Consider the following 14244-nt stretch of genomic DNA (forward strand, 5'->3'; position numbering starts at 1 on the left):
TGAATTTATTTTTATTTTCTCTTTCTTGGGATTCATTGTGTGTTTCTACTCTGAAGATTATTGTCTTCTATACTATTACTGGGAGAGCCTCAGCCTTACTCCTGCATTCATGAATAGTATTTCTTCCTCATTCTTTCTCTTCTCTCTAGAATTCCTATCACATATTATCTTAAACATCTTTTTTTTTTTTTTCTTGAGAGAGTGAGACAGAGAGTGCGAGGGGATGAGGGAGAGAGAATCTTAAGCAGACTCCATGCCCAGCTCAGAGCCTGACACAGGGCTCGATCTCATGACCCCAAGACTGTTACCTGAGCCAAAATCAAGAGTCAACGCTTAACAGATGGAGTCACCCAGGCGCTCCTAAACATCATATTTTAGACCTCTATTTGCATCTTTAGACTTATCCATAATTTTTTCATCTTGTTAGTTATTTGTTCTGTGTTCTGATTAGTTTCTTAAAATGGGCCTTCTATTTTACTAATTTTCTCTTTTAATTCTAAAAACCTTTTCCCCTCCCCCCTCACTTCCAGACTGCCCTTTTAAAAAAAATTTATTGTATCATGTACTTCCCCCTAGCTTCTTATTCCTTTTTTTTTTTTAATCTTTTTTGGTTATTTTAATCAAATAAAAGTGTCAGACTTCTACAAAAACAAAGAGAATGTTCTAATAACTCATAACCCAGCTTCAGCAATTATGAATTGTGTTTTCTTTATATCCCCACCAGAAATACTCCTTCCCATCCACCCCTCTTTTGAAGCTAGTCCTGGGCAGCAGCATCTATTTAATCCATAACTACTAAAATGTGTATCTTTAATCATGTTTAACATGCTTATTTTATGTTTTGTTACACACTCATTTTCTGAGTTCTTGGGTACTAACCTCTTGTGTGCGTGGTGATCCCTCATTATGGTGGGTTTGTTATTTTTAATAGCAGGGATGTAGTTTTTTCCATGGAACTTGTGTCTTGGATTGTGGAAGCATCTTTGCGGTGGTTTGGCGATTCGTTTCTGCAGGCACACTATGCTTTGGCCCATTTCTGCGTACATGTTTAGCTTGTGGACTCACATGTCATGTATGGAATAAAACCTGCACGGGACACGGGTTTGGGTTTCAGTTTGTTATGGGAGACCCTGCCCACCGGCCACAAAGCCCAGGAAATCGTTTTCTTGCTATTTCTCAGCAGAGACAGACGAAGTTTTTCTAGGCCCCTACTCCCTGCACACACCACTGTCATTGTTATAAACTGGCACTTTTAGCTCTTTGTTTTGTCTTCCTGTCCAGCACCTCAAGATCTCCCTCTCCTTTTGGAGCTCTGTTACAGTTTTTCTGTTTTATTTGCTTCTATTTGGCATTTTGTTTATTTTTTTTTTAATTTTATTTATTTATTTGACAGAGAGAGAGAGATCACAAGTAGGCAGAGAGACAGGCAGAGAGAGAGAGGGGGAAGTAGGCTCCCCGCTGAGCAGAGAGCCCGATGCGGGGCTCGATCCCAGGACCCTGAGATCATGACCTGAGCCAAAGGCAGAGTCTTAACCCACTGAGCCACCCAGGCGCCCCGGCATTTTGTTTATTTTTAGAAGGGAAGGTCTGCTCAGTCTCCCTGTATTGCCAGAATCAGAAAGTCTTGTTTTTGCCCATCTATTTTTAGGTAATGAGTCACAGATTTCTGAAGTACTCTATATTAAATTGATCAAGGTATGTTCTGTCTCTGTGTGTGGAGGTATTTTTTTCTGAATGCACTGCCATTTGGGTAGCAGTTAAAATATGTTACCGTTTGGTAAGGTCAGGTGGACAGCACAGTAAACCTGCATTCAGACTTGTATTTTAGTTAGAAGTCTTCTGTTCGTGAATTTTATTTGTGCTCACATTGAATAAGTCCCATTAATTTGTGCTTCTCATATTGGTCAGAAATGTTGGTAATATGATATATGACTTAATGTAATAGAAGATATTAATAAATGCCGTTTAATTGCCAGTCTTTAAAATACATGAAATTTATATAAGATACATCTGGGAACTGAACTCATATCACTAACTTATAAAGAGTTCCTACAAATCAGTTTAGGAAAATAGCAAATGATGTAGATACAGTGTTAACAGAAAAGGACATACAACTGGTTTGACTTCATTTATAATAAAACTACAAACAAAACTCTAATGATATATTTTTCCCTTACAGACTGGAAAAAAAAAGAATGTTTTTTTTCTGAGTTCAGAAGATGTTGAGAACTAGGAACATTCAGAACATTGCTAGGGGGATTGTAAATTGAGAACGGCCTCCAGAGAGGACAGTTTATCCTTAGCATAAAGTGTACATTTGGTACATTGTTGGAAATACCAAAAGTTGCCTGTTTGGTGGACTGCTATGCAGTCGTCTGTGTACAAAGAGGCAGTTATATGGATATGGAATGATCTCACAGGGGTTATTATATGGGAAAAGCAAGGTATAGAACAGTGTATAGTATGGTGACATGAGGGAGGGAGAACATGGATTTTTAAATGTATAAAATAAAAAAAAATAAATGTATAAAATATCTGGGGAAATGTACAAGAAAGTAGTCCTGATGGTTTCCTTGAGGGAGGGGAAGAACTGGATGGCTAAGAACCCAGGGAGAGGAGAGAAGCTTTATCACTTTCGAATTTTCTGTGATGTCCATGTATTATGCATTATTTTAATAGAAACCAGAGTCTTACTGTGCATCAAGAGAAGATACAGATAAGGAAGGAGGAATCCTTCCCCTAAAACTAAAGATTTTATTTCTTTGAGAGAGAGTGTGAGCGCACTGGGGACATGTGGAGCAGAGGAAGAGGGGTGTTCAGACTCTCTGCTGAGCACGGAGCCCGATGCAGGGTTTCCCTGTTCAATTATTCTCTCAAATAACCCCATCTATAACTAGTATTTTCTGTGTCCTTAACTAAATTAAAATGAAATTAGTAAGTAATATACCTACACATAATATAATATACATTAAGACTAATGGGAGAAATAAAAGTAATTTGTAGTAAAACAATATGTATTTCCATACGTAAGTGTACACATGTCTAAAGTGTAAAGCATAACAAAGTCAGATGTTTGCCCCTAAGAATCACGGTGAGTGCAAGAACCTTCAAATACAGATTCCAGTCTGTACTAGAGTCTCTCCCTCTGCTCCTCTCCGCCCCCCCCCCCCGCCGCCACCCCGCTTGCATGCATGCGCTCTCCCACTCTCTCGTAAGTAAATCTTTAAAAAATAAAAATAAAAGCTGTTTAGGGGTGCCTGGGTGGCTCGGTCAGTTGAGTGTCTGATTTTTATTTTCAGCTCAGGTCATGATCCTCAGGGTTGTGAGATTGAGGCCCAAGTCAGACTCCTTACTCAGCCAAGCATCCACTTGAGATTCTCTTTCTCCCTCTCCCTCTGCGCTCTCCCCCCAATAAATAAATCTTTTTTAAAAAATAATAAACAAAAATTTAAAAATGTTCAGAGAAAGAACTGTTACTATTAACATGACTTCACCTTCCGTTCTTAGCACATGCCTAAAAATTTTAGCATCTTCTATGTGAATGTTAAGTGGTACAGCAAGAGATTTAGTTCCTTACTTTTTAGTATTGAAATAATGCTCTGAATTATGACTGATGCCTTATCTTGAGAATGAGTATGTATCTTCCGAAGTGGGGTACTTATTAAGAATGAAAGATTTAGCATTAGTACTACACTGGGACAGTACTACACTGGGCTAACCAGGACATACTACTCCTGTGGTACAGTTTACTGTTGAAATTTTGTTGTTTGTTTGTTTGTAGAGGTTTGGTATTTGATACAAACTTAAGTAAAGGAAGTAAGGACCAGAATAGGCTTTGCAACTTGAGTTTGAACTGTAACTGATCTCATCTGCCATGTGATGTCAGCTAAATCACACAGCCCTTGGGATCTCTCACGTTGGTCATTGGCCTCTTATTTCTGAAAAGCTTTTACTTCATTCTTTCATTTTTTTAGTTGTGCACCAGAGTTGGAGTTTGAGACTTGGATTCCAAGACTTGGCAGTTCTAAATCAGTACAATTTTTAAATAGTGCAAGAGCAATTAATTGTTCAAGGCATTCATTTTATTAAGGGTAGAAAATATTTCCATGGATTAATTGATGCTGTGAAATCTGATCAACTTGGATCATGTTTTGTGTGTTTTGTTGCCTTAAGGCAACAAATCCTTTATGAGACTCAGCTCTGGCTCCTGTACTTAAAATGGTAATTTCTGAGAATGGAAGGCCTTTGGATCTTAATACTCATTATATATAAACAGAGTTTTGAGAAGCTGTGATTTGTCACAAGATCAAAAGCTAATGACAGAAGTCACTTTCATGAATGATAATCTAATTTCTAAAATCATACATTCTAAAATAACCCAAAATTACTCTTGTCCTTTATCTTCATCTGTCTTGGATCCACCCTGTAATTCCAACCTATCACGTGCAGCTTCTGAAGGATCCCCTCGGCCCCCCCAGATCGGGGTGGTTATATTTGCATAATTTCTTTCTGGATGAAATACGATCTCCTTCTTGAGTCTTGAGTTTTACTTTGATTTCAGTGTCTTGCATTAATCAACCTGAGTAAGAGACAGTTACTGTCTAGAGACTGTTCTTTGTACCTACCATGTCAGTGGCTCTTTGTACCGTATATAATACTTGAAGTTGGAGTGTTAGAAGTTTAGCTCTTACCACTCAGTAAATGTTCCAGTTGTTAAATAATTTTATTGCCCTCTGCACCATATTCTTTTGTTTGGTTTTGTTTTACTAATTATGTATCTAACATATAGCCAAATGCTCTTTTTGCATTGTATTTTTGGCTATATTAATCCTTATTTTATAGGGTAGTAATTAGAAATACTGCTCTAGTTTCAGATTCTGGCTCCATTTAATTAATTTTATGATTTTGGACCTATTTCTGGACTCTAGTATTTGTTTTTTTTTAATTGTCAGTGGTTGTTTATATATAAGTGATACAAAAAGCGCTCAGGATGGGACTTGGCACATGAAGGACTCTGGGATCTTGCTGAGTGAATAGATACAGTGAGTTTTTATATGGTAATGTGTGCTGATTAAGCTGATAAAAATATACAGATGATGATTGGTATATATGCCCTAAAGTCAGAGATCCAATGTGTTTAATAGTGTTTTATTAATGAATTTCAGTAAGTTACTAATAGGAAAAAGAATATTTTTTGTTTCCTTTGATTATTTTGTTTGTATTTTAAGGCTTTTCATCAGTTACCTACTCTTCTCAGTAAATCAGTTTATTAAGCTATATAATGAGGGACAGAAGCCAGTTTATTTTGTATGTAAAACAGAAACCACTTAAATGAATTTAAGGTAAAGATACTGTTTTAGTTTGTTGAATGCCGGGGAATATTACCATCAAAGCCTGATGAATTGTTCAGCAAAACTGTTGATACTGGGCGCCTGGGTGGCCCAGTCCCTTGGGCCTCTGCCTTGGCTTAGGTCATGAGCCCCGGATCGCGCTCCCTGCTCAGCGGGGAAGCCTGCTTCTGCCTCTCCAACTCCCCCTGCTTGTGTCCTTTCTCTCGCTGTGTCTCTCTCTGTCAAGTAAATAAAATCTTTAAAAACAAAGACCAAAGTCCAAAAATCTGTTGATGTGATGGTAGGATTATTATATGCCAAAATAATTCACTCTTAGAGAGAGTATGAGTGAAGTTTTGTTTTCTTCTAGCCTTTTCTCCAAGACATGGGGTTGAAGAGGAATGGTTACTGTGACTAAATCTGCGTCAATATTAGTGCTTGACATTTTCATTTCTTATATAGTTCTTCACAGTTTTTCTGATACAATTCTCTCTCTCTCTTTTTTTTTTTTTTTTGCCATCCTATCTGTATGAGATTAAGCTTATTCCAAGGTCCTTTAGCACCTCTTAAAATGAGCTGTATAGGCACTGATATTTTTTCCTCTGACTTTGCTCTGGCTTGAGTTTCTGTGGTCTAGAACTCAATTATTAGTCCATCTTGTAATTTGGGCAGTGAGTACACTGAAAATCTCAGATTTTCAGGCACCTGGGTGGCTCAGTCAGTTTTGTCTGACTCTTGGTTTCATCTCAGGTCATGATCTCGGGGATCATGGGATTGTGCCCTGTGTCGGGCTCCATGCCCAGTGGAGAGTCGCCTTGAGATTCTTGAGCTTTCTCTCAAATAAATAAATAAATCTTTAAAAATCTTTAAAAAATCTACGGGGCACCTGGGTGGCTCAGTGGGTTAAAGCCTCTGCCTTCGGCTGAGGTCATGATCCCAGAGTCCTGAGGTTGAGCCCCGCATTGTATCTGGCTTTCTGCTCAGTGGAGAGCCTGCTTCCTCCTCACTCTGCCTGCTTCTCTGCCTACTTGTGATCTCTGTCAAAGAAATAAATAAAATATTTTTAAAAAATCTTTTAAAAATCTAAAAAAAAGAATGCATCATTTGCCCTCTACCCAAGTCATTGTCTGTGTTGGAGGGAACTACAATCTTAGCTCCCCAAACCTCCCAGGGTCATAAAATCTGTGGGTTGAAGATTTACAAAAGGGATCTCATGCTTAATCGACAAGAGTAACACACAGGAGAAATTAGCAGGGGAGCTTTTAACTGTGTAGATGTGGTTAACAGATTCCCTTTCTCGTGACTTCTTACAAGTGACCTTATGTGGAAAGATTTCTTACCCATATTTTTTTTAATGATTTTTTTTCTGAAGTTGTATACTTAGGCTATATATATATAGCGCCTTTATTCTGTCTGGCATAATAATTAATACTGGTATTGATACTACTTGATAACAGCCATGAGCAGTTTGGTAAGACATGAAGCAGAATCCAGTCTTTGGGGGCTAAAATACACACCTGCGCCACTGATCGCGTGTGGGAAGACAGAAGTGTTCTGTAGCTGTTGTCTTCCTTCACAGCGAACTGGTGGCGGCTGATGACTGGCTGACCCTCCAGGAGGGAAGTGATGTAAACTCACTTTACAAAAGCCGGTGTTGTCAGTCGTATGTAAATGGGGAAAGGAAGAGTTTAAGCTCGAAAGTGGCGGTAGTTACTAGTGCAATAGCAGTTAAGCAGCTTTCCAAAAATCTTTGCCAGGCCAGGAAGCCGTCCTCAGGAGCCCGCACACGTCTGGCTGTGGGACCGAGGGCAGCAGATAGTGCCAGAATCACATCTCTCCTCTCACCCCTTGTCCTCACTCCACTCGGGCTTTCTCAGCCTCTTCTCCCACGTTTAATCACAAAGTGCTATAGCGTGTTAAAGGTACCGAGTAGCCTTTTTGTGTGACTAAATGTCTTCACCAGAGTTGGCACCTTTTTGGAGATCCTGAGATCTTGTCTTAACAGACTGACTCACTTGGGAGAAAAAGAAAAGTGAGAGGCACTTTGTTTTATGTTATAGTTTCTCAGTTTGGGTACAAGCAGAGGTGGTGATTACCACAGAATAAATACTGTGTTTGCATTATTTAATACAACTTCTCAGAATCCACTCTTGTTTGATTTTTCTTTTAAGAGAGGGGTGACTGGGTAAAAAAAAAAAGATAGGGGTGACTGGGGCTCCTGGGTGGCTCAGTTGGTTAAGTGTCTGCCTTGGGCTCAGGTCATGGTCCCAGGGTCGTGGGATCAAGCCCCACGTTGGCTTTCTGCTCATTTGCTCTCTCGCTCACTCACCAATCTCTCAAATAAATAAATCTTTAGAAAGAAAAGATAGGAGACTGTGAGTCAGTTTGAGGTTTGAGAACAAGTAAACTTTTTGTGGCAGTCTCACTGTTGCCCACCCTCCCTATAAAAATCCTAACTTCAGGTGTTCCCCAAAGTAGTTTTTTAACTGAAGATCATCCATGATAGATAAAAATGGTATTCGAGTAAAAAGTTAAAGTTGTACGAAATTCTAAGATTCTGAGAAAGAGTTTCTCCGGTTCCTTTTTTTTTTTTTTTTTTTTTTAAGATTATTTATTTATTTATTTGACAAACAGAGATCACAAGTAGGCAGAGAGGCAAGCAAAGAGAGAGAGAGGAGGAAGCAGGCTCCCTCCGGAGAAGAGAGTCTGATGTGGGGCTCGATCCTAGGACCCTGGGAACATGACCTGAGCCGAAGGCAGAGGCTTTAACCCACTGAGCCACCCAGGCGCCCCTCATTTTAATAACTATTAAAATTGGTGATGTTGAGCAGAAGAAATTCTTACAACCCAATCCTTTGAATCTTGTCTCAGTTAAGAGGATGGTGCTTTGGAGGCACTAGTTTTTACACTTGCCTTTCTTGTTTGGCTGTGGCCCTTACTGACCTCTATTGCTGCGTTCCTGGTCCAGCAGCTTTCCAGACTGAAGCCACAATTTTGATAAGAGTTTGCCAATTTTATAATATATAGCCTTCAGGGGCTTTGTTAGCTAATTTTAAAATTAAGAATTTTGCCTGAGCTTTAGACTCTTCTAAAATATCTTTATGTAAATTGTAAAAATTAAGAATTTAAAATATGGTGTTTTTTTTTAACATTTTTGCTTATTTTCTTCAAAATAACTTATGGATGTAACCACTGCATTTTGTTTAGGCCATTTTTAGATAAACAACAGGAAAGTTCTTGAGTTAGAACTACATTTTCTAAATTTTTCCTTAGCCTTTTTTAAAAGTCTGTAAACAGTCTTCTTTTACTTCTTTGGTGATATACTTAAGTGAATTTGAAAGTCTTACCTGAGTTCCTCCAAACTTGTAATTCTATATTGTAGTTGGTATTTTTATGTAATGTTTAGTTGATAATATCGGGGGCTATTTTTCCAGAACACAAACATGACTGTGTCACTTCCTTGCTTATATTTTGTAACTAGTGTCGCATTGCCTAGATCAGTGCTTCTCAAACTTTGCACCTAGGCAGAAGAGTGGGAGCACCTGGCTGGTTAATCACTAACATTGAGTACTTAACATGTGGAAACTATACCGTGCTTTCACATCCATTTATTGGTTTTATTCCCCAAACAAACCTATGAGGTACAGGTATTAGTATCTTAAAATTTCTATGAGAATTTTATTTCCTTCCATAATATTTTTCATTACAAAACAATTTTTACTTACCATCAAGTAAAATCGATAGTCCAAAAAGATCTCTATCATATTTGACTTCTGTGACTTTTTTTTTTTTAAGTAGTCTCTACGCCCAGTGCAGGGCTCGAACTCAAAACCCTGAGATCAAGGTTGCATGCCACACTGACTGAGCCAGCCAGGGACCCCTCTTCTGCAACTTTTTATTCTTCTGCACACCTTGTACAAATCCCTCAGTTTGAGAGGCACTAGCTCACTGGTTCAAGGGTACGTTTCTTTGAATAAAATAGAGAATGAAGACGTACTTAATTGCTAACCCAATTTTTTCAAATAATTCATTTGACATGACTGTCAGATTGCTCTGTGTGTTTCTAGACTGCTTTCTCTTGATCCTGGTACTTACCCTTATTTTGGATGAGCATTGCTCTGCAGAAGACACTGAAAATAGCCGGTCCTGCTTTGGGCCATGCTGGCTGACTTGTTCTGTGACTATACTGTTCCTCATATTTGATGTCTTTCCCCAATCTGAAGTGCCAGGCTGGCTCAGTCAATAGAGCAGGTGACTTGATGTTGGGGGTTATGAGTTCAAACCCCATGTTAGGCCTAGAGTTTTTTTATACACACACACCCTAAAAAAAAGACTGCACATCCCCACTTTCAAACTGCTACAATCCTGCTCTCTCTCCTTAACAAGTCCAATATCCCTTCGGGGACTGCCTGTCTGCGGCAGCCATCACCAGCACAGCCAGATGCTCTCTCTGCCGCCATTGTCCCTTAGTCACATAATGCCTGGCATGTGGTAATGGTGTACTTACCGCTTTTCTTACTGGACTGTGGGCTCTTTGAGGGCAAGAACTTTGTGTTTTCTTTATATCCCCTCTGGCCAAATACAGCACCTGGCCCCCAGCCAGTACCAAGAAATGCTTGAATGGATGGGTGAGTAGACTGACTCTTTCTGTTTAGTGTTTGATGCAACCCGGCTCTACTGTTGGAAACTGTGCCTTGCTATGGGCCAGAGCATTCAACTCATGACAGCCACATGGCCCCTGCTCTCAGCCCATGCTTCAAGTCCAAGGTGGTATGGTTGTAGTTACTGTGCTGGTTAATGATTCAAATGCATATCGTTGTTCTTGTCTGTAATAAAATAGCTTTTTATTGGTACCTGATATTTTATCTTCTTTCTTTCAGGAATTGTTGGATAAGTATTTAATAGCCAATGCAACTAATCCAGAGAGTAAGGTCTTCTATCTGAAAATGAAGGGAGATTACTTCCGGTACCTTGCTGAAGTTGCATGTGGTGATGATCGAAAGCGTAAGTATGTTTGGTTTATGGGTAAAGTTGAAAATAAAAAAGGAAGGGAGGATAAGTGGGACACTGTAACAGTAATCTCTGTGTAATCTCCGGGCCCTCTGTAACTTTTTAAATATCTTGAAATCCTAAAAAAAAAAATCTTGGAATCTTCGTAAAAGAAAATTAATAATGTTACCTTAATGTTCTGAAAAATAAAAACAGTCTCAATTTACATTATGTGCTGTTTTTGAAAAACTCAAAAGCTCTTTGATGATAATCTGCTAAGATTTTTTTTTTTTTTAAGATTTTATTTATTTGACAGATCACAAGTAGGTAGAGAGGCAGGCAGAGAGAGAGAGAGAGAAGGAAGCAGGCTCCCTGTTCAGCAGAGAGCCCGATGTGGGGCTCGATCCCAGTACCCTGGGATCATGACCTGAGCCGAAGGCAGAGGCTTCAACCCACTGAGCCATCCAGGTGCCCCTGCTAAGATATTATTTAAAAGAGGCTTAATCTTGGCGGCCTGGGTGGCTCAGTTGGTTAAGCACCCTTAAGCATCCTACTCTTGATCTCAGCTCAGGTCGCAGTCCTGAATTCAGGCCCTGCGATGGGCTCCACACTGGCATGGAACCTACTTAAAAAATAAAAGAGGTTTAATCTTTTTATACCTTAGAATTTGGTTCAGCTTCTTTTTTTTTTTTTTTTGGTTCAGCATATTTTTGACCCCCTAGTCATTTACATATGATTTGAGAGATTGTATTATAACATGGCCCTTTGTATCATTGTACCTTGAAACTTTTTTTTTTTTTTAATTTTGTTTATTTGACAGAGAGCGAGTACAAGTAAGGGGAGCAGTAGGCAGAGGGAGAGGGAGAAACAGTCTCCCCACCGAGCAGGGAGCCTGACACGGGGCTCGATCCCAGGACCCTGGGATCATGACCTGAGCTGAGGGCAGACACTGAATGACTGAGCCACCCAGGCACCCGTGTACCTTGAAACTTAATTGGAAGTTACAATCAGAATAAAGAAACAGGATGTTGTACTTCTTCTGTTTGACACTGTTATTTATTAACTACTACCTACCTATTTCGAAGGATCGTTACATTTACTGCGAATTTTATATAACCAAATTTCTGAGGAAGAGAGGTGAGATGAGAGTATTGCTGGTATATAATTTGTCATAGAAAATATAGACACAGGGAAGAGAATAACTTAATTGCTGGACTTGATTGTAAAAAGAAAATCAAAGTGATTTATTAGCAGTGGACTCCATCTCCTGGAGTTAGCAGTAGCTGAGGTCCTATTAAATTTTGTGTATGTGCCTGCTCATACTTACCAAGTTCTAGGTAGAAGTTGCACCTAATTCCTTATTTCCAGTAAGCTCATTATTCTTGTTTTTAATTTTGCCCCATCCAAAAAGAGTGTGTACTCTCAAGGAGTTACCATAGCTTCCTGCCCTCCTGTAATAAAATTTGTATTCTTAACTTACTGATGCATAATTTCTGTTGCCCTAAAGATAGCAAAGATAGCAAAGCTGAAAGTGACAGATATTTGCAAGTCATAGGGATGTCTTTGGAATACTGGGACCATAGTTCCAGCATTAATCTGATTTAACCTTCTCTGGCTCATTGGCATTTCTGTTCCTATCCATAGAATACTCCAATAGTCTGGGACTCATAGATAGTCTATATTTATAGCCCAGGAGCTGAGACACCTTACTATTACTCATTGTAGTATTTCCTTCTATGCGAAACAGCAAGAACTCCTTACTATGTGAGGGCTGTACCCGCTATATTTAGATCAATAAATATGCTATTTCGAGGGAAGAAAATGCACATATTCACACCATAAAAGGCTAACTTTACATTTCTGTTTGGTCATTATTTCTAAAGCTGTAATGGGCCAGTGGTCTCATTGAGAAAACCTACTTACCCTTTTGAAAGCATGGGTACAATCAAAATAGTATTGGTCATACTTATTGAACAGTTTTTTCAGGAAGGTGACATTTTTATTAGGCCAGTAATCAACCTCTGGTCAGAGTAGATTTTGTTCTTTATACTGACACTTTTATATGGCCTTTCACATAATACATCTTGATAGCAAGGATCAGTATTGTTTTCACAAATCACAAAAATAGAGATTTTGGTGGTGGTGATCTTTGTAAAGTGTTTCCATTATTTTGAGAAGAGGTATTAGAGCCAAAATTTTTTTCCTAACGTTATTGAGATATTATTGACATGTATCAGTCAAATTATTTTTAAATTGATGCATTTCCAGTTAGTAAAATTAAAAGATACCAAAAAAGAAAATTGTTTTAGTCACAGATTTAGAAAAATCCGATTGAACTGTCTCATGTTGTTAGGGTTTTTTAAAAAGCTGAAGCAAGCAACTTGTTAAACTAGTTTCTCAGTAACCCAGTACGAGGTAATGTTTTGGTTTACTGCTATGCTTTTAAAAGAAGGCCACAGAAAAATCTAGCTCTGCATGAGTTAGTAGCATACTTTAAAGGTTAATATGCTCTATATATACTTGACGGATATTTTTAGTATTGTGCTTTTATTTCCCCCCTTCGCAGAAACGATAGATAATTCCCAAGGAGCCTACCAAGAGGCTTTTGATATAAGCAAGAAAGAGATGCAGCCCACACACCCAATCCGCCTGGGGCTGGCTCTTAACTTTTCTGTATTTTACTATGAGATCCTTAATAACCCAGAGCTTGCCTGCACACTGGCTAAAACGGTAAGTTTCAGGTCATTCTCATAAGTTCTTTCTCATACTAATAAGATCATTATCATAAACTGAGAATCTGTGAAAATGATTCCATTGAATTTTGTTTTTAATTGATAGTAGAACGTAAAGTGGATGTTTAGCTATTTTATAAAAATGGTTTGTAATTGTAATCAGTTTGTGTTGACACAGATACTGTTTACCACGGGTATTACTATTTTTCCCAGGCTTTTGATGAGGCCATCGCAGAACTTGACACACTGAATGAAGATTCATACAAAGACAGCACCCTCATCATGCAGTTGCTTAGAGACAACCTAACAGTGAGTGGTTCATTCTTTTTAATTTTATTTTCTTTTTAAGAAAAAAGGTATTTACATTTTACTTCAGCCTCCCTGTCTTTTGAGGTGGATTGTGTAAGAGCTACACTCTCTCTTAGAAAATGAGTATAGAGATACGCAAGCAAAAGTATCCAGTGCTTGTTAGTATATTGTATTGGCCAGCTGTTCTTCATTTTCAAGTTGAATGGGCATTTTATCAGACCTAGCCCTTCCTGAGAAGGTACTAAGATTATAGGAACTCCTAATATTCCTCACTATATCATTGGAATGAAGATGTTGATAAATTATGTTAATATAGAAAGTTGTTGTGGTTGTAGTATTTTCTTCCTTTGGGTAAATTAGCTACAGCAAGTTAGGCACTATAAGCTTTCCTAAAATCACGTTGAAGTGCCTGGTTTTAATAAACATTTATCTTGTGAAATCTACCTGATGTCTTATGGGCATTTGACCGGGAGTAACCCTTAACCTCCATTTACTGCACCTGTGCCTCTAGGAAAAAACCTGTTCCATTTAATTGTCTTTCTTTTCTTTTGTTTCTCTCCCTACTTCTTAAATGGGCAGATAATGAAGGGAAAAGTAATGGAGAAAAAAAATAGGATTTCAACTTTACTTAGCTTCTTTTATAGATTGAAATAAATTTGATATGTCAAAAATTTTAGACAACATGTGGCAGAGGGGACTGTGCCTTTTAATGTGAGTGCGATTCTCCACGGCCTCAGTTTGGACCTTTATCTTTCGCTGGAAAGGATTTTTTTTTTCTTAAGTTAGTATCGTATCTTGTTCAACTTTGCTAAACAAGGAAATTGTGACACTTCATTCCCAGCCATTAGAATTCCCTGTGCTTGTGGGGTGACAGTAGAACGATG

At 38.5% G+C, this 14244-nt stretch overlaps 1 protein-coding gene across 1 annotated transcript in view; it reads left to right on the top strand.

The window, feature by feature from the left end:
- YWHAQ (tyrosine 3-monooxygenase/tryptophan 5-monooxygenase activation protein theta) overlaps window positions 1-14244 on the top strand; it is a 36466-nt gene that overhangs the window by 20615 nt on the left and 1607 nt on the right. The window contains exons 3-5 of the mRNA XM_080812883.1: window positions 10211-10334; window positions 12886-13049; window positions 13265-13360. Coding sequence (XP_080669009.1) covers window positions 10211-10334; window positions 12886-13049; window positions 13265-13360 — 384 coding nt within the window. The remainder of the gene's footprint in view (window positions 1-10210; window positions 10335-12885; window positions 13050-13264; window positions 13361-14244) is intronic.

The sequence above is a fragment of the Martes martes genome, assembly GCF_963455335.1.
Source record: "Martes martes genome assembly, chromosome: 9".
Lineage (NCBI taxonomy): Eukaryota > Metazoa > Chordata > Mammalia > Carnivora > Mustelidae > Martes > Martes martes.